At 45.2% G+C, this 21,167-nt stretch overlaps 1 protein-coding gene across 1 annotated transcript in view; it reads left to right on the top strand.

Moving 5' to 3' along the window:
* HIRA (histone cell cycle regulator) overlaps positions 1–21,167 on the top strand; it is a 43,102-nt gene that overhangs the window by 16,626 nt on the left and 5,309 nt on the right. Inside the window, exons 16-23 of the mRNA XM_088476655.1 lie at positions 5,526–5,724; positions 12,542–12,646; positions 15,535–15,683; positions 15,765–15,926; positions 16,514–16,572; positions 16,726–16,831; positions 18,357–18,479; positions 18,675–18,838. Of these exons, the coding sequence (XP_088332781.1) occupies positions 5,526–5,724; positions 12,542–12,646; positions 15,535–15,683; positions 15,765–15,926; positions 16,514–16,572; positions 16,726–16,831; positions 18,357–18,479; positions 18,675–18,838 (1,067 nt within the window). The remainder of the gene's footprint in view (positions 1–5,525; positions 5,725–12,541; positions 12,647–15,534; positions 15,684–15,764; positions 15,927–16,513; positions 16,573–16,725; positions 16,832–18,356; positions 18,480–18,674; positions 18,839–21,167) is intronic.

The following is a 21,167-nucleotide window of genomic DNA, read 5'->3' as shown; positions in this document are numbered from 1 at the left end:
TCTCTAAAACTCGCACCTTTTAATGCTATTCGCATTAAAAGGTGTCAGTTTACATAGGGAAAAACTCGCCCAAACTCGCAAATGCAGTAGCCTTGAGCTGAAAAGTTTGCAGGCTATTGAATTTGCGAGTTTCAGTACAAACTCGCACTTTTTAAAAGTGCGGGAAAGTGCGAGTTTGTACTGTTACTAAAACTGACTACCTATTACATTTGGCCCTCTGTCTTTTTGGGGAGCCCCTGCCAAAGTTGGATGCTCCCATTGCACCACAAAAGGCTGTTTTTGATACAGGATTAATTGAAGCCAATTGTCTTGTCTTCTGGCCTTGGAAACATAATCCAAGACAACACTTGAATCCTTTTCATTTGCAGGCCCTGAACTGTACAATTTTAGCAGTTTGGCCACAGGGTTATTATGCTTTATTGCATACTGTTCCCCAAGCTGAGAGGGGCTAGATTTCTTACTTTAGGATGTGACCCATCATCCAAAGAGATTCCTTCTCTTGTTTGCTGTGTTCAGGACTCTGGACATCTGCCTGGATAGAACTTTAGACTGATGGCCTTTTTGGTCCACTATGACATGCATAAGGTTTGATTGTATCAAAATAGTCAGTTGCTAAAGATGGATCACTTTAGTCATTCGTCGAGCATACATTGGAGCCGATTAATCCGTTCCTACACAATGTTTAGGCGTATTCTGCCGTATTCCTGGGTGCAGGCAGCCAACTGGTCGGTGGTCAATGTGATTATAACAATTTATTAGTTCAGTGAGTTGGCTTCAAAGGAAGCAAATTTTGGACTTAAAGGTTTACGAATTGCTTATTCAGGGTGTACCCTCCTGGGGACAGCGTTGCCAAGTCCACATATGACAGTTTACAACTCCCCACCCCCCACCTCAACTGCATGTATGGAAATACTTTTGTTTTAAGTCTTTTCATATGAGTCCGTGTTGGAAAACTGCTTTTTATGTTATACTACTTTCTCCTTCATCCACTAGGGGACACTGGAGCTTAAGATACTGGGTATAGGGCCTGGCACTTTAAATTTATTTCGAAGTGTGACTGGCTCCTCCCCCTCTATGCCCCATCAGTCCCCGTTTTAGAAATGTGTCTGAGGGAGCCGTGGCACATTAGGCTGTCTCCAGCCTTCTGTTACATTTTCTTTTCTTTCAATTTATTTTACAATATAACTGCAACATGAGGACAGGCAGACTGCATGCTATGGCAGTCTGCTTGCTAAAGGGGAGCTGCCTGGAAGGGACCCACCACAGCTTACTGCGGCCAGTGTCCAGGTCCCTGGGGCTTTGCTGTAAGGCAACACTTACACAAGCAGTCATCAGACTCTGGGGACCGGACACAGCTTACTGCGGCTTGTGTTTGGGTCCCCACATGCACCCCCATCTAGCATCCCGGGTTGGCAGCAGCAGAATGTCTCACCACTCCTGACTAGCAGGGGTGGTGGGGTGGCTAGGGTAACACTGGCAGCGTGCTGCTGTTGTTAGAAGCCTCTGCTGTGAGGGTGCATAATGCCGCTTGTAACTGCATACACATAGATGCTGGGCAGACAGTACTGCTATGTTTCTCGCAGAGGTACTTTCTACCTGTGACCGGCGTATCCGCCTGTACAGGCAGTGCACCTTACTGACATTGCTAGGGCTCCCTAGGATGGCGCCAGCGGAGCTCATGATGGTAGTGCGAGGGGGCGGGGCTTGTGTCCGGCACCCTATCAGCAGCCATGTATTGTACGAGGCTTGGGGGGGTAAGGCTCATGGCAATCTTATTGGCCAGTTGCAGGGACTGGACAGCCTCCTCTGTTTGGCACGCCTTGCAAATTCAGAGTCGCTCCATCTTTCGCCCTGTAGGATTACATACTACCCGCACACCTCCTGTCTGCGGCACTCATTCTGCAGATCATATAATTAAGAGACAGACTACCAAACAGGGACTGTGAGTACCACTAAAATTAGTTGCTTGTATTACAGTGCGTACTACTCATTTATATATATATATATATATATATATATATATATATATATATATATATATATATATATGACACATATTCATACACACACACACCAACATGGTGGGAAAAGCCTCAGGTAAGGGGACTTCCCAGAAATTGTTTGGCTCTTCTAAGTTTTAAGAAAAATTTTGCACATGCAAGTCTGGGAGTTTGGTTTCTGTTGCGGCTCAAACTAGTCAGACAGTTAATCTGCCTTCGATAGTCTCATGTCTGATTTGACTCCTGAGTTAGCGGCTTCCCGTAGGGAACGTGAGTCCGCAAGGAGGGAAGGATCCAGTAGTTCTAACTTGTCTTCCCTAGCGAGTGAACCTGCCTATGCTCAGGGGTTAGCCCATTCCATTGAAGGTTTGGTTCCAAAAATGGGCTCCTCTAGGACTGTGGAAAGTGCCGCAGGTCGGCCATCTAAGAGGAGGCTCTAGCCAGCGGTTCTTCAGTCTGAGGAGGTCTCCGATGTGGGTCACTCCTCTCGGGAGGAGGATGGTGAGTAGTTAGAGGAATCTGAAGTAGATTATTTCTCGCAGGAACCTGAATCAGGCTCAAAGCGCATTGAAGCCTTTATCCTGGCAGTCCGTGAAGTTCTTTAGCTCTCGCACTCTGAGCCGTTGGAGTCTCAGGATTGCTCCTTGTTTAAGACACAGGTTAGCTGTTACTTTCCCGACTTCTGAGCAGTTGGCTGCAGTTTGGAAACACCTGGACAAGAAGTTTCATATGTCCAGGCATTTCCTCTCCCTTTTCCCACAGATTACAGGGTCAGGTGGGTGACTCGCCTGTGGATTCATTAGTCTCGCAGTTTTCATTTTCAAAGAAGACTACGCTGCCTGTACCAGGGGCCGCGACCTAAAAGGAAGGCACAGAGTGTAAGTTTGAAACTATTCTCAAGTCTATTTGGCCGCTTGCCGCTCCTTATGGTTTAAGGCATGGCAGGCGAATGCCAAATCCAAGGGCCGCTTATTGCCCACTCCTGCTACAGCGAGTTTCTTCCAGCGGGCAAGGCACAGGCGATTCAGGAGTTAGCCAGGATGGTTCTCAAGCCAAGAAAGGTGTCAGTTCACCTTTGTATCCGCCTACTGTTTGGCAGATTTAATTCTAGACCGTTCCAGTTAGACCTCTCGTCTCAGTGGTCGGGTTCACACAGTCTGGTGTGTCTGTCCCCTCAGGCCCGCATTTCTCTGCTCTGGTGGCTCCAGATAGATCATCTGGTGGCGGGTCGCCGCTTTGGTATTTTGGAACTGAATCCTTTTGGTTACGGACACCTGTCTTCGCGGATGGAGGGGCAAGTGGAATTGGACAGCCAATTTCAGGGCCGCTGGTTGCGCCAGGAGGCTTTCCTGCCAATCAATGTCTTAGAGCGCAGGGCAGTTTACAATGCCCTTCAAACTGAATCTCCCCTTCTGATGGTATTGCCAGTTTAAGAGCAATCAGACAACGCCACGGGAGTGGCATTAACAAACTGCAAGGGGGAACGCGCAGTCGCATGGCGATATGCGAGTTCAGCCGAATCCGAAACAGTGGGCAGAAAGGCACGTCTAGGCGCTCTCCACCGTATTCATCCCAGGGTGGACAACTGGGAGGCAGATTATACGACGTTGGGGCTTGCCTCAGATAGACCTCATGGCTTCTCGGCGCAATCAACAGCTGCCACTGTACTGCTCCAGGATCCGGGATCCTGCGGTGTATTCTGGAGATTCCGTGGCCGTACCACCTAGTGTACCTGTTTCCGTATTTTCCTCTTCTGCCGAAGGTGCTCAAACACATAACGCAGTCATCCTGGTTGCTCCGGACAGGCCTCGTCGGGCATGGTACTCGGAACTTTTGCTCCTCTTGTCAGACGATCAGTGGCAGTTACTTCTACACTCTGATCTTCTCGAGCAGAGTTCGTTCGTTCCTTAGAGTGGCTGCGTTTAACTGTGTGGCTGTTGAGGCCACCATCCTAAGGCGACGGGGTATTTCTGAAGCGGTTATTCCGTTCGGAAGCCAGTAACATCCACCCATTACCAACGGATATGGAAATCGTATGTGGGGTGGTGTGAAGAGCGTGGTTTTTCCACTTCGTCTACTCCTATACCTCCAAAGGGGACTGGATGCTGGGCTTCGCCTAGGCTCGCTGAAGATGCAGGTACCTGCTTTATCGGTTTTCTTTCAGCGTTGTTTGGCTCTGCTTCCAGAGATTCAAACGTTTCTTTAGTGGGTGCTTCGGGTACAGCCGCCCTTGGCTCCTCCTACCTCCATGGGACCTTGTTCTGTTTTTTTTTTTCCATTCGGCTGCGTTTGAGCTGTTGGAGGAGGTGGAAGATGGAAGACTGTCCTCTTGTTGGCCTTGGCTTCAACTAGGCGACTGTTAGGGAGAGCGGCAAGAATGCCCAAAGCTCTACCTGATCTGATGATCGGGCTGACCTTCGCACGAGGCCTGCTTTATTGCCTAAGATGGTGTCAGCTTTTCACATCAATCTACAGACTGTTGTCCCTGTCTTGTTAGATTCCGCTGGGTCTTCCCATTCCTTGGATGTGGTCCTGGTCCTCTACATCTATGTTGCCCGTACAGTGGCTTTGCGTAAATCTGATGCCTTTTTTGTGTTCTGTGAAGCTGCTCGGTGAGGGTTGCCTGAGTCTAAGCAGACGTTGTCTAGATGGATTAGTCTGGCTATCCCTCAGGCTTACATAGCTAGTGCCTCTCTTCTACCTGTTTCCATCTCTATGCATTCTAAGTGCTTAGTGGGTACCTCTTGGGCTGCGAGCAGAGATGCTTCTGCATCGTAGCTTTGCCCTGCAGTTACTTGGACTTCACTGCACACTTTCGTTAAGTTTTATTGGTTTGATTCCTTTTGCGGCTTCTGATTTAAGTTTTGGCCACAGGGTTTTGCAGAATTTTCAGCGCTCTCCCACCTGGGAGGGAAGCTTCGGGACGTCTCTAGTGCCTTAAGCTCCAGTGAAATGATTTAACGATAAGTACCAAATCCCTTTTTTATTTTTATTTTCTCATTTAAGAGTTGTTCTCTTATCTGTATTCTGTCCTATGAGTGTTATTGTTTAAGAACAAAACAATTTGGAGCTCTCTGAAGGAAGGAGATTTAGAGGGCTTCAAATTAAGTTTCTATCTCCCATCTAAGCTCCTACAACATGGTGGTGTTCCCCAATGCACTTGGAAAAAAGGATTTAGCGTGAGTACATCAATCCATTTATTTTTATTTTTTTGTCTTAAACTCTTTCCTAAATCCATTGGGGGCACTGGACACATATTCTTTATGCTCTTGTTCTATTTAGTCTTCTCCTTATTAACTTGTACTACAGTTGCTGTGACTGTTGGTGAACTTGTTTTCACTCGTTCAATTCCTCATTTACTCTTTGTTTTTTTCAGAGTATTGTTAGAAATAACTGATTTATGAGTTGGCTATGCAGTTACAGAGGGGGAGAAGCTTAGACTTCTAGAGCAAAATTTAAAGTAACCAAGCTCCAGGCTGAGACTGTAAACTCCGAATCTAAATCTAATTTTCTTGATTTAAACAGACCAAAAGAGCAGAGTGCTACAAAGGAAGTAAAGGTTCGTGAGCTCCTAGAAAGCAGCAGCGACAGTGAGGAAAAGATTATGGTATCCAAATCTCTTTCCAAACGAAAAGCGGAAACTGATGCTGACCTTGTTGAGAAGAGGAAGAAGGGGCGACCCCGGAAAGACTCCCGACTCATGTCTGTCTCTCTAACTGTGCAGGTTACTGATGTTTTTATTTATTGTCACGTATAATCTGCAAGGGACTTATTTTAATATGTGTATTGTCAGGATATGTGTTTGTATGTTAATTATTCCCATTTTTCCTTTCATCCAATGGGGACACTGGGAAAGTATGTACAGGGTGAGGTGCAGGAGCCTGGGCACCAAGGAGTTAACTTCTGTTCAAGCAGCACAGGCTCCTCCTCCCCTATACCCCGTCTTAAGCCCAGGAAGCCAGTTTTTCTTGGTGCCTTTTTTTTTTAGGGCTGACATTTGACATCTGAGTTGTCATCAGTGAGTGTTACCCATGCTACTGCAGAGCGCTCATTCACCCCTCTGGCGCCCGGCGTGCTGACAACAGAGTCAGTGTTACTGGTCACCACCACCAGCACAATGCTGGACTCGGGCAGGTAAGCGACTCCCCACTCCATGGAGAGCTGGGAAACAGAGCTGCAAACACTGCTGGTGGGAGGAGGTTCTGGCGGCAGGTGCACGGTTCTTTCTGTGCAACCGCCAGACCACCAGGGATACGTCCCTTAACAGGCTCCATTATTAGGTGGCAAGTCCCTGCGGTTGGCCAGAAAGGAGTGGAGCCTTCCCCTGTTCTCTCCATCCCCCACCCTTTGGCTGGTTCCTGTTACTGGGGTCCCCGCCAAAGGCTCTCTGCTCCCACTCCCAGACGCTGAGCAGCTGTTTCCAGGACTGGGACTTGCCTGCCTGCAAGGAGAGAGAATATGCTGCCTCCCCTATACTACCTCACTGTCGTGGTGCCAGGTTTTTCTCTAATCCCCTTCCTCACCTATTAGTGCTGATGGCTGGGAATATTGTACCTGCTGTATCTGTGTGTCTGTGGTTAGTTTTACTTTAGTTTTAACTTAAATTGTAGCACTGCTTAGTGTTAGGTGTGTATTACAACTTATTACTGACTACCTTATTTAGTCAGTTTAGGTTATTTTTATTAACTGTGTGGCCTTATAATAATTCTGTCTACTACTAGTTGCTGTTAGCTTAGAGTGCATCTGCATCACATTACTGCCTACATTGTGTAGTCAGTTTAGAGGTATTTTTCTCTCTGTGCCTAGTTACAGTCAGGTGCATAAATATTGGGACATTGACAGAATTTTCATATTTTGGCCTCTATTCACCACCACAATGGCTTTGAAATGAAACAAACAAGATGTGTTTTAACTGCAGACTTTGAGATTTAATTTGAGGGTAATTACATCCAAATCAGGTGAATGGTGTAGGAATATTTTTAAGGGGCCAAAAGTAATGGGACAAACTAAACAATCCTAAATCTAACTTTCACTTTTTAATACTTTGTTGCAAATCCTTTGCAGGCAATTACAGCCTGAAGTCTGGAAAGCATAGACATCACCAGACGCTAGGTTTCAACCCTGGTGATGCTCTGCCAGGCCTCTACTGCAAATGTCTTCAGTTCCTGCTTGTTCTTGGGGCATTTTCCCTTCAGCTTTGTCTTCATCAAGTGAAATGCATGCTCAATCGGATTCAGGTCAGGGGATTGACTTGGCCATTGCATAACATTCCACTTTTTAGCCTTAAAAAAGTCTTTGGTTGCTTTTGCAGTATGCTTCGGGTCATTGTCCATCTGCACTGTGAAGCGCCGTCCAATGAGTTCTGAAGCATTTGACTGAATATGAGCATATAATATTGCCCGAAACACTTCAGAATTCATTCTGCTGCTTTTGTCAGCAGTCACATCATCAATAAATACAAGGGAACCAGTTCCATTGGCAGCCATACATGCCCATGCCATGACACTACCACCACCATGCTTCACTGATGAGGTGGTATGTTTTGGATCATGAGCAGTTCCTTTCCTTCTTCATACTCTTCTCTTCCCATCACTCTGGTACAAGTTGATCTTTGTCTCATCTGTCCATAGGATGTTGTTCAAGAACTGTAATGGCTTTTTTAGATGTTGTTTGGCAAACTCTAATCTGGTCTTCCTGTTTTTGTGGCTCACCAATGGTTTACATCTTGTGGTGAACCCTCTATATTCACTCTTGTGAAGTCTTCTCTTGATTGTTGACTTTGACACATATACACCTACCTCCTGGAGAGTGTTCTTGATTTGGCCAACTGTTGTGAAGGGGTTTTTCTTCACCAGGGAAATTCTTCTGTCATCCACCACAGGGTTTGCAATCGGGAAGCCGACTACCTAAATACCGGCAGCCGGCTTCCCGACTGTCATATCCCGGCAAGGGTGAAATGCCGGGCGTCTAGATGTAGACGGCCACATTTCCCTGATGCCGGGAGACCGGCGCCCGGCATCCCGATCGTAGTGATACCGGGCGCCTCGGGGGGGAGGGTTAGGTTTAGGGCTCCCGGGGGGGGTCTTAGGGTTAGGCACAACCCCCCCGCCCCCCCCCCCCCCGGGGGACTTAGGTTTAGGCAGCGGGGAAGGGGGTGGTTAGGGTTAGGCACCCCTAAGGAGGGTTAGGGGGGTTAGGTTAGTAGATACCTATCCACGATCGGGATTTCCAGCGCTGTCGGGCTTCCGCTGCTTCGAACTCTGCTCATGTCGGGCTGCCGCTGACGGGAATTGAACAGCCGGCCATGCGGCCGGCGGTATTTCATACCCATTTCCACCACAGTTGTTTTCCGTGGTCTTCAGGGTCTTTTGGTATTGCTGAGCTCTCTGGTGCGTTCTTTCTTTTTAAGAATGTTCCAAACAGTTGATTTGGCCACACCTAATGTTTTTGCTATCTCTGATGGGTTTGTTTTGATTTTTCAGCCTAATGGCTTGCTTCACTGATAGTGACAGTTCTTTGGATCTCATATTGAGAGTCGACAGCAACTGATTCCAAATGTAAATGTCACACCTAGAATCAACTCCAGACCTTTTACCTGCTTAATTGATAATGAAATAGTGAGGGAATAGCCCACTCCTGTCCATGAAATAGTTTTTGAGTTGATAGTCCCATTACTTTTGGCCCCTTAAAAAGTGGGAGGCACATATAGAAACCGTTGTAATTCCTACACCGTTCACCTGATTTGGATGTAATTACCCTCAAATTAAATCTGAAAGTCTGCAGTTAAATCACATCTTGTTTGTTTCATATCAAAGCCATTGTGGTGGTGAATAGAGGCCAAAATATGAAAATTCTGTCAATGTACCAATATTTATGCACCTGACTGTATTTGTAGTCACTACAGTGTACTTGATGCTTACAGTAATTTAATCCACTAGACCACTTATTCTTTTATTCGTGGTTTGTCAGTTCAGTGTTCTTGCCTCTACACACACATACCCACATACATCACTTTACGTTTACACATACATTTACAGAGACTGTCTTCCATGGGAACCTCAGCAAAGGCTTCCCAGGAGAGGGGTACTTCTGTGCTGCGTGCTTATAACTGCAAAGCCTGTAAAGAAATGTTTTCATGCTCTGCAAAGAATCACACTGGCTTTTGTGCCCTGTGTTCTGCGGAGGCACAGGATGAGAGGCTCTCAGAAATGTTGACCCCCACAGGAACCTGCGTGGGGGCAGCCACCTTGTCACTTGCCATGAGGGAGTTGGCGACTTAGCTAGATGCTTCCTGGACAGCCCCACCCTCGACTGACTATTCTCACCCTGCTCTTGGGGACCAACAACCAACCCTTTCGGAACGAGCTTGGGTTCAGGGGTTGTCCCATTCGGTCCAGGGTTTGGTGCAGGTCTCCATAAGGCACCCCAAATTGATATTTCTACGCCTCTCCTTTCAGGTTATAGTTCCCAGTCTGACAGCTCCTCGTAAGAGGGTGAGTTAAACCAGACATCGGAGTGGTTTCCATTTCAGCTCATGACTAGCACAAAGCTCAAATGGACGTTGTTGCTTTGGTTAAAGCGGTTAGGTCTGCTTTACTTATTAAGGATTCGGATGCTCCTCAAGCTTCAGAAGTGCCCCTCTCAAAGGAAAGTAGAAGGAACTGGTGGTTGTTACTCCTTTTGCTCAGCTGGAGGATATTTTGTGGGAAGCCTGGTCGCATCATAATATATGAAAATCTAGATTCATCCAAATGAATCTAGTTATTTTATCCTCGGAAAAAGTGGGAATTGCCTCCCCCAGTAGATGCCCACATTACTCAGTTGGTGAAGTCAACCACGCTTTACCTCCCAAATGTGGCCTCTCTCAAGGATCCAGGACTGCCTTACGCCCATTTCTCGCTTTAGCTTTGGTTGCCAATGCCCTTGTTGCTGGGCAAATTCCCTGGAGGAAGGACTCCGCTCAGAAGCTCGTTGATCAGACCTCCTTTCCTTAGTGGATACCATCAGGAAGGCTGGATCTTACTTGGGTGAGGCTGCTATTGATTCAGAAATCCTATCCTCTAAGGTGTCTGCTTCCTCCGTGGTAGCTAGATGTGCGCTATGGCTTCGCTCCCGGAGAGCAGACAGAGTCCAAGATGGCTCTGAAGGCTCTCTGCTTCTCCGGTGAAGTTATGTGTCCCCAAGCTGGATAAGATTGTAGCTATGGTAGCAGCATCCAAAATTGCTTTTCTTCTCTCAGAAGCTCCGAGGTCTAAAGGATTCTCAGCACTATTCTAGAGTTTAGGGATCCTCTTCCAAAATCCAGAGGTGCTCAGTCCTGGTTGGGCTGCAACCTAGTCTCTAAACCAGCCAATAAGCCTGCTGCATGATGGGGTGGGTCCCCACCTGGGATTTCCCAGTGTGGGCGGCTGTCTCCTGTGTTTCGGCGATGCCTGGTTGAAAACAACCTCGGACGCCAGGGTAAGAGGCATCTTCCAGGATGCATACTTACATGTACCTAACCGTAAGGATCATAAACTTTCTCCAGTTTACCATCCTGAGGGACAACTTCCAATTTCAGGTCTTGCCCTTTCGTACTGTCAACGTCACCTCTATTCATGAAGGTCATGGCTGTGATGGCAGCTGACCTTCGTTGCCGAGGAATCTGAATCTTGCTATGCCTAGACAACCTCCTTCTATTAGCCCGGTCTCCGTACATTCTTCAGGAGCACTTGTGTCTCACCCTGGACTTGTGGAAGTCACACGACTGGCTGATAAATTGGTGCTAGTCAAGCCTGGCTCAGTCTCAAGAAATGCTCCATCTGGGTGATCTCCTGGACTCTAGAGTTTAGTGGGTTTTCCTTCCCAGGGACAAGCTAACATCCCTTCAGTCCCTCCTCAAGCTTTTTCTCCAACAGAGTAGAGTCTTGATACATTTATGTATGTGAGTTCTCGGAGAACTGGTCTCCACTTTCGACATGGTGGAATATGCACAATTCCATTTGCAGCCGCTACAATTGGAACTCCAAGCATTGATTAGGCAAGAATGGGCGGCCATCAGTCAGTATGTGGCCCAGAAGTTGATTGAGAGCATGCCAGGCCAAATTGCAGAGGTTTTGAAATAGAAGGGTCAACACTGCAGATATTGACTCTCTGCATAAACTTAATGTAATTGTCAATAAAAGCCTTTTGCACTTATGAAATGCTTTTAATTTTACTTCAGTATACCATAATAACATCTGACAAAAAGGTCCAAAAATCACTGAAGCAGCAAACTTTGTGAAAAGCAATACTTTCATCATTCTCAAAACTTTTGTCCATGGCTGTACTGGCGCTTCGAGCTGTACGCTGCGCACTATGTCAAGCGAGGCCCTTCCTATAACACAGAGCAGTAAAGGTTCAATCAGACTACGCAACGACGTTTGCCCCTACATAGACCATCAAGGCGGGACCAAGAGACACGGCGCCATGAAGGAAGTCAGTTGCATACTTTGTTGGGCACAACGCTTCCTCCCAGCCCTGTTGGTGATCTACATTCCGGGAGTCCAGAAAATTGGGAGGCGGACTTCCTCAACAGGCAGGATGTTCACTCAGGCGAGTTGCCTCTGCATCCCAACGTTTTCCACATGCTAATCCGTTGCTTGGACCGTCCGGACATCGACTTGATGGCCTCCTGGCACAACCACAAACTTCCTCGCTATGGCTTCTGCTTTAGGGACATGGGAGCCTTCTTGGTGGACGCGCTGACAGTATTGTGAAAGTTAGCACCTGTGTACCTCCTTTTACTCCAATTGCTCTCCTTCCGCGGATCCTTTGCAGATTGAATCAGGAGGCTGTCTCCTCCATTCTCATTGCTCCGGACAGGCCATGGAGGGCCTGGTAAGCATATCTTCTTAGTCTGTCCGTAGCGCTCCTGTGGTGCCTCCCTCTCCAGCTGGAACTTCTCTCCCAGGGCCCGTGCCTTCATCCCGACCTCAGCCAGGTGGCTATTGAAAACTTGATCCTAAAAGTGAAAGGTTTCTCGGATTCTGTTATCTGGACTATGCTCAGTGTCTGAAAATATTCTTCGGCAAGGATTTATTAACGTTGTATGGCAGGCATGTTTTTAGTGGTGTTCTCTAATGTTTCTTCTTTCGATAGTTTTGTTTTTCTTACGGACTGGTTTGGATGTGGGCGTTCGCCTTGCTTTTCTGAATGTACTGGTGTCGGCCCTTTCAGTATTATTTCAACACAGGATAGCTCGTCTACTATTCAAACTTTCCTGCAAGGAGTCCTCCACATTCAACCCCCCCTTCGTCCCTCCAGTAACTCCGTGGGACACGACATTGGTGTTGAGGGCTCCACAAAAATCCCACTTTGAACTGCTGGAATCCATTGATCTGCGTTGTCTCACCTTTTATTGTAAAAAAATTAGAGTATGTTTGTTTCTTGCATATGTATTCTTTCAATTTAATGAATGTTGTTTTTATTTTTATTTGCTTTTGAATTTAGAAGTTAAATTCTTTTTAATTCATATTCATTACCTGGATTTACTTTTTTTTATTTGTTTGCATTTTATCCAGTCTCAGGTGGCATCAACATCCGAGAAGGAGTTAACAGGCGTACCAACACCAAGGTTAACACTAAGGCTACCAACCCCAGCTGCTCAGAAGACTTTCACCCTTCAAGTGAGTTACAATGCATTATTTCTTGCTGTTTCTACCATTCTTGTATAAATGGATTAATTTTAAATCCCTAGCAATCACTGTCCATTAATTAAGATACTAAGGGATGTGGCAGAACATTTCATTTGTGTGCCGTGATCTGATTTCTCTGCTCTGTCTGAGCAGATTTAGATGTATTTTTATAATTAAATAAATAACTTCCACTTACAGTGCTGTGAATGGGGATCTCCTGGAGGCATGTTTTGGGTCGTTATCTTGCTATAGGATGAATCCTTGACCAACTAGACCTAGACCAGAGAGGCTATTGCAAGGTGCTGCAAAATGCTGTAGCAGCCATTTTAATTCAGGGTGCTATTCACTCGGTGCAAGTCGCTGAGCCGGGGATTGAGGATATTCAACATGTTGAAAAATCTCGATTCTTCTATCCCAACCTCCAAAATGGTCAGAATTGGCAAGTCAGGATGTATAACATGTTGAATTTCCCTTATCTGCCACAGATAGCCGATCATTAATGTACGCGGATCAGCAATTCTGGTTACAGAACGAGGAATGGCTGCTCAGGTGTATGAGGCCCTTAAAGCCGCATATACACTAGACTATTTTTATGAAAGATATGGACAATAACTATATCATACAATGATATATCGTTCAGTGTGTATGCAGTGAACGACTAACGATGCGCGCTCCCGCGGCTAGTTAACGAAGTCTTTTGTCGTCCGTACATGCTGGCCAATCTGACGATATAGTCAAGAATTGCCTGTGCAGAGTTGTGGCAGGATGACTTCACTGAAAGTAATCTTTCAGTGTCTACACCTGATATCGTTTGTCCTGCACTACAGAAAGTTCAAGCGAGATCTTTCTCCAATATTGTTCGCATAGCACATCGTCTAGTGTGTGTGAGCCTTTAAGACTTACTCGCTTTCTTTTCCATGTGTGACAGTTGGTGTTAAGGTGCGTACACACTGGGCGATAAAGTGGACGACTGAACGATAACTATATCGTTCAGTCGTCCACTTTATCGTCCATTTTTAACCCCAAAAAGATGAACGATAACGACGACGCGCGTTCCCGAGGGTCGTTCGTCATTATCGATCTCGTCAGGTTGCTGCATGTCAGGGAATGGGGGAGAGATAGTTAATGATATCGTTCAGCGGCTGTGCTCAATGTCATGAATGAAATTGAGCACAGCCTGCCGGGGACAACACTACACGATATCGCTCAGGGAGCATATCGTGTAGTGTGTACCCACCATTACAGGAGTTTATTAGAGGCTTGTAAAGCTGCTGCTTTCTGGCATATCTAAGCCCACAATTTAAAAGGGCAATGCTTTAAATAGAAAAACGAGGTGTTAAGCTACTAAAAGCATTTCCCTTTTTAAATTTTGGGCTTAAACACGCCGTAAATAGCGTCTTTTACAAACTGCTGTTTAATAAACCCCACACACTGAGGAAGCATACTTTCACCTACTATACGTTGTACAACAGCAACACTGCATGATGAACCAAAGATTTTACATTTTGATTCATTGGTCCATAAGACCTTCTCTCAGTCTTCAGGCGGTGCTTCATGGACCAGGCAAACCTGTTTTTTCATTGCCCCAGAACAACTAAGTTTTTAACCCATTACTTGTTCACTGAAAAAGGCCATTTTTTATAACTTTGAAATCTACATTATTTTTCAATTTTTGCTACCCTAAAGCACTGCTGAAAAGAAGAATAAGAAGCGCTGCTGAAAGGAAGAATTGATGCCGGGCGCATGCGGGTCACCGCACATTTCCCCACCCCTAGGGATACTGCAACCCGCAGGTGGAGACTGCTGTTTTAGCGGGGCGCTAAGGGCAGGGCACTTGGGCGCTCCAGAAGGCCTATCGGGAACGTTTTGCCACTATTACGTTATTTGGATCTTTCCTCCAAAGCAGATTAAAATCCTGTGCATAAATGGAACTTTCGGAGTATACAGAGTATACACACAGACTTTGTAATGGTTAGCATTCACAGCTCACAGCACTGAGGTTGTGGGTTTGTATCCCACTTCAGCTCGAACAGTGTGGAGTTTGTATATTCTCTCTGTGCTTGCGTGGGTTTCCACTGGCTACTCCAGTTTTCCTCTCACACTCCAAAAATATACTGGTAGGTTAATTGGTTCCCAACACAAATTAACCCAAGTGTGTAAGTATGTATTTGTACATGTGGTAGGAAATATAGATTGTAAGCTCCACTGGGACAGGGACTGATGTGAATGGACAAATATTCTCTGTAAAGCGCTATGGAATATGTGTGCGCTATATAAATAACTGGTAATAACACGCACGCACACACACACGAAAATTTGTGAACACTTCAGAACTTTCTATGTTTCTGCTGAAATTTGACCTAAAAGTACCTCAGATTTTCACACAACTCCTGAAAGTAGATAAAGAGAACCAAATCTAACAAATGAGACAACAAAATTAGACTGCAAAAGGGGGACCAAATCCATATTATATTATATGTATTTGAATACAATGTCATTACAGTCCCTGTTGGTTTAATGATCAGGTGTCCATATAGTGTGTGATTTTGAATCCCTTCCCTCCAAAAAAAAAAAAAAAAAAAAAAAATCAAATTTTTTTTTTTGTCTCATTTGTTTGATCTCGTTCTCTACATTTAGGACTTATGTGAAAATCTGAGGTACTTTTAGGCCAAAATTCAGTTTGTGTATAATATATATATATATATATATATAGTATGTAGAGAGCAGCTTTCACAGATCTGTTTTGGTTACTAATATATTTCAGATCACCTTGTCAGCACTGATTAGTGTGTGCATAGGTGACATATAATTATAAACTTCAACATATAGTGATGGCCCTGCTATCGTGGGATGATTTCTTCTTCCTTTTCCCTTTTTAGATAAGCGCAGACCCTTCAATTTACATTGAAGTAGACAATGATGTCCGAGCGGTGGCAGGATCGAAGCTGAGTCGGCTGAAGTGTAATAGAGAAGGGAAGGAGTGGGAGACTGTGCTCACAAGCCGGATCCTTGCAGCAGCAGGCAGCAAGTTAGTATTGTGTCACAGCTGTGTCCCAAAACCTTGTAAACACTGGGGCAGTCTGATTAATGGTTCTTTCTTTCATTCTAGTGACGTGGTGTGTGTGGCCTGTGAGAAGCGAATGTTAACTATGTTTTCTGGCAGTGGAATAAGAGTATTTCCACCTATCATACTGCCCTCCCCCGTCTCCACATTGCAGTGTACAGGATTTTATGTCATGGCTCTTACAGCGGCAGCTGCGCTGTTTGTTTGGTGAGTACAGACCACTGAGCAATAAATTACAAAATGACATTGGCTGCCTTCTGTATCAATCATATATACAGCTATAGTTCTTGATGACCTTTTCCATTTTGTCTGATTACTGTAGATGTATAGGGAAATATACAGGGGAAGGGTTTTTTGTGTTTAGAAGTGCTCTATGGCTCTAGCTCAGAGATGGGGAACCTTTTTCCTGCCGTGGGCCATTTTGATATTTATATTATTATTAGCGGGCCCAGAGCAGGCCACGCCCCCTCCGTGTGATGTCAGACGGGGACGGGGCCACAATCGCCATGATTACAGCAATGCCTGGATCATCCTGAGGATGATCCAGGGAGCTGTAAGGGCAGCGGTGTGACTGCCTGAAGTGTCCTAAGGACACTCCAGGCAGCACTGCTGCATAGATTGTGCCCGCAGGATGCTATTATAGGCACTCTGCTATCCAGATGAGGCTAGCAGAAAAAAGCTCAGAGGGCCAGACCAAATGATTCCAGGGGCCTTATAAGGCCCCCTGGCCTGAGGTTCCCCATCCCTGCTCTAGCTAAAGGATTGTGTAATCATTGTATTTTCCCTTTCCCCAGGGATGTCCAGAGCCAGATAGCTATTGTAAAGGATGAGTCTCTACAGCCCATCTTATCAGGTAATCAGTTATATAATGTGATGAATGTGAATATGTATCTGCATGATTTGTGGGCATTCATGACATTTGTTTATATGCATATTATTAAGCTAATCTTTGATTAGTAATATTGTATCACATTTTTTATTTTACAATGGTCTTGTTTTACACCAGGTAACGATATGACCGTGTCCCAGACCTTGCTTACCCAGAGAGGCATTCCTGTGCTGAGTTTGTCCAATGGGAGATCCTACTGCTTTAATCCTGCACTTTCCACGTGGTAAGGAATAGCTCTGTAAATAAATGTGTGCAAAGTATTATTCCCTTTCTGTGTAATCCTTTATAATAATGAGGTTGGACAAAAGTCAGAACAATTAGCACTTGTCTTGTGGCTTGTTATATTTTGGTGTGACTGGAAAGCCTACAGCAGTAGAAGCAGCATTTACATGATCTCGCTGTGATGTGGAGAAAAGTATATACAACATTTTTTGGCATTGCCTGCATTTCACCTTTTGCCTCTTTGTGCTTCCTAATTACAAACATTGTCGATCTATACCTGTTCTTGCTCAATGTAGAAATAGTTTTTGTCCATCTTGTACTTGCATTGTTTATATTTCATGGGGAGAGGGGCAGCAGAATCCTCCCCCTATGCAATGTCCTGCCTGACTGTCTGAATATTTTACTGTGCTACAACCACAATTAAACACCAACTGTTGTCCCAAGTGCTGCCAAACATCACTGGCAGTTGGGAAGGGAATGTGTAACTACAGAGGGGAGAGCGGAAAATGTGTTACTACACAGGTGAGGGAGGGGGAATGTCAAATGCGTTACTACAGGGGTGAAGGAAGGGAATGTGTAACAACACTGGTGAGGGAGGGGAATGTGGTCACTACAGGGATAAGCGGGGGTAATGTGTTATTACATAGGTGAGGGAAGGGAATGTGTTATTCCCCTCCCTCACTTCTGGAGTAAGTGGTCTTTTTACTAAGCCTTGGATGGAAATAAAGTACAAGCCAATCAGCTCCTAACTAATGTCACAGGCTGTGTTTGAAAAATAACAGGAGCTGGTTGGCTGATACTTTATCGCCGTTCATTTTATCTCCATCCAAGGCTTAGTAAATAGACCCCTAAGTTTACTACAGGTGTGAGGGAGGGATTTTATTTCTACACAGGTGAGGGAGGGGAATATTGAATGAGTTACAACGAACGCAAGGGAGAGAAAGGTGAGCGAGGATAAAGCCGTGTATACACTAGACTATCTGCTTCATGAGCGACATTGTCTAGTGTTTCCCCGGCAGTGATGTGCACAATGTCGTTAACATTGACGACATTGAGCGCCCACACTGAACAATAACATTTGCAATATCGTTCACTGCCGGCACCCTACTTCATCCCTGTGCTTGCAGAACCTGACGATATCGTCAGATTGCCCTGCAAATACGGGAGATGAAAGATGTCAACGACCAGCAGGAGCGCGCTTCGCTGGGCGTTGACGGCATATCCACTGGACAATATTGCGAACGGTAACGATATAGTTATCATTCAAAATGTCGAATTTATCGTCTAGAGGCTTAAGGTGAGGGAGTGGAATGTGTTAGTACACAGGTGAGGGAGGGTAATGTCTTACTTTAGCAGTGATGCATTACTATAGAGGTGAAGGATTAATGTGTTATTGGAGAGGTGAGATGGAAATGGAAACAGTAAATATCTAAGGTCTACCCGGGTACATCTGCTAGTCATCAATAAACACATGTATATTCTTATTCTGTGTTTTATTCCCATTGCCAACTTCTTCCCCACAACAGGAACCTGGTGTCTGACAGGCAGGACTCTTTGGAGCAATGCGCAGATTACAGGAACTGTTTAACCTCACAGGATGCTATCATGTGTTCTGGACCACTAGCCATAATCCAAGGACGAGTGTCTAAGTAAGAACATGTTAAAGCATTTCATCTGACACTATCTCTTCTTGTAAGCAGAAAATAGGCATTTTAGTAATAGACCTAAATATATTATCAATGATTAAGAATATGTCTTGGGCTAAGTATCATTTATAAAATATTCAGATCCTGCAGATTTATTACTTGTTGTTTGTCTGATTTAAGCTTGTATGTCCATTTCAGTGCTGGCAGACAGGCCGCTCGTCTTTTCACAATGCCTCATCGGGTGCAGCAGGAGACCACCATGGCTCACCTTGAGGACCAGATCGCAGCTGCACGAATGCTACAGTCCAGCCAGGAATACAGATACTGGTTGCTCATCTATGCACGTTACCTTGTCAATGAAGGTACAACCTAATACATTGTATTATGTACAACCTAATACAGACAACAAAGAAGACTTTCAATTGAACAATAATTTTAAACCTTTGTTCTTAATGTAGATCAATGATGTAAACTAGTAAGTGTGTCTGGTTTTGTGTATATATAAATATTTTTTCTTCATTCTCCACTTGGAGACACCCTGAGTTACTATGGGGTATTGTCAGTACTGAGTGGAGCCTGGTACTTTAAATCTGAAGATTTGAAACCGTCTTTTCCCCCATTTATACCTCACCTGAATCAATTTAGTTAAGTGCCTGATAGAACCAGGTGCTCACCTGGAGATTTTTAATTTAATTTTAATTGTTTTACTGTAAACTGTGCTGTGGGAGTCTGCCTGCTATGAGGGGGCCTCTGGGGCGGACCTGCCACATCCGCCACAGGATAGAGCCTGGGCTTCTCCAAACTCGCCTGGAGACTGCTGCAGCTGGTAGTAGGTATGATCTGTCCTTACGATAGATCTGCAGCATTAAAGCCCCCCATTGCGCCCTCATGAATCCCATGAGCACAAACCCAGGGGTGGGTCAGCGTCTGTGTTTTGAATACCAGCCTTGCTTCTTATTGGCTGCCTCCTATGACAAGATCTCTTGTCCAGCTCCTGGAGGTGGCATTACCCAGGAGTCCACTGCTCTCCCCTCCTTGTTTGGTGCATTGCTGCAGGAGTAAAGCCTGCCAAAAGTTCCCACCTGTGAAGGACAGCAGACACTCCAGCTCCTTCAGCGGACCGCAGGTACATTGTGGTCTCCCCCTCCCCTCTCATATTTTATAGAGGTCAAGAAGTGTGTGTGTTGTAGCGTAAGGGTCTGTTTGTTCTTAAGAGTGTGTGTATTTGTTTTTCCCTTCTGTGCAAGTGTCTCTACTAGTGCCAGTCAGGGTTGATGTAGACAGGATATCAGTGTTTTATACAACAATCTGCTAGCACATATTTTGGGTGCCAGGCTGATGTAGCGATCTCTGTATGTATCTTTGCTTGCAATGTCGAACTTTGATATTTCATTGTTTAGACAGTCTGTTACTATTTACTTTAATACTCTGCCTTTTGTTACTGTAGTTTTAGTCCACTCCACAGCTTATAGAAAGAGAGAACAAGAGAAGTTTAGGTTTTACTATTGGTGCGCTTCTGTCATTAAGTTGCCAATGGCTGTTCATATATAACAAGTCTGTATTCCACTGCTGCACTTCTGTCATTAAATTGTCAATTGCTGCTAGTATATAGAAAGTGTATTCATACGTTTCTGTCATTAAGTTGTCAATTGCTGCACATATACTGTATGTCTTTAGTGTTTTTCCTCTGTGTTCCCTACCCCTTATTCATTGCTTCCTGCTGCAGAATCTCTCCCTGAAAAGACTGGTACAGTCCAAAAAGATGTTGCCTTTTGAAAAATGCAAACCCAAATTTTATCATGCATGGCCTGACTGGAGGGCAGTTTGCGAGGGTGAGACACGGTGTGCGATAGCACCCAAGAGTGCATCCCCTTCCTTCCCGTCATTCAGTGGATGCACTGGCTTGGGTGGCCGGGGCATGGTGCTATGGTGTAGATATTTCACCAATTAACAGCTTCCAGATCTGCATCTTCTAAGCCAGGGGTTTCCAACGACGGTCCTCAAGGCACACGAACAGTCCCGGTTTTAAGGATAGCCATACTTCAGCACAGGCAACTTAACTAGTACCTCAGTTATTATGATTAAAAATCTGTGCTTTAGCATGGATATCACCAAAACCAGGACTGTTAGTGTGCCTTGAGGACCGAGGTTGGAAATCACTGTTCTAAGCTCTCCTTGTCCAGGACCTCAGCGGCCGCTTGTCCTCAGGAATCTTATGTGATGTTTCCTTCAATCATTGGGTCGGCGGCTCTATCTGGGGTTCAGCCTTCTGCGTCGGTTGAGCCAACTTGAGCTCAGGGATTGGCTCGGCAGTACAAGGTTTTGTACAAGTCTCTTCCTTAGAAAGGCTTCTTGACCCCTCTTCTAGAGGTTCGGGTGAACCATCTAGACAATGATTCTGAAAAATGGAAACTTCCACCTGTTTTACAGTCCGGTGACTAATTATGTTCAGAGGGTTCCTCTCATGGTGAGTAAGACTTTTAGAAGATACAGAGCAGGATCTTTCCTCAGTAATAGAGGACGACTCCTCAGATGTCCAAGGAGTGGAACTCTAATTAGGGCTGTCTGACAAGTGTTAAAGATTTCTGACACGTATTCTCTAGAATCCTAGGAAACCTTCTCTTCAAGAGGAATCATAAGCAGCTGGTGACTTAAACTTTATTGCCTCATATAATCCACAGTGTGGCTTCA

Source organism: Taudactylus pleione, unplaced genomic scaffold, assembly GCF_031769625.1.
Source record: "Taudactylus pleione unplaced genomic scaffold, aTauple2 ptg000191l, whole genome shotgun sequence".
In the NCBI taxonomy this organism is placed as follows: domain Eukaryota; kingdom Metazoa; phylum Chordata; class Amphibia; order Anura; family Myobatrachidae; genus Taudactylus; species Taudactylus pleione.
This window is presented reverse-complemented; position numbering and strand designations above follow the sequence as displayed.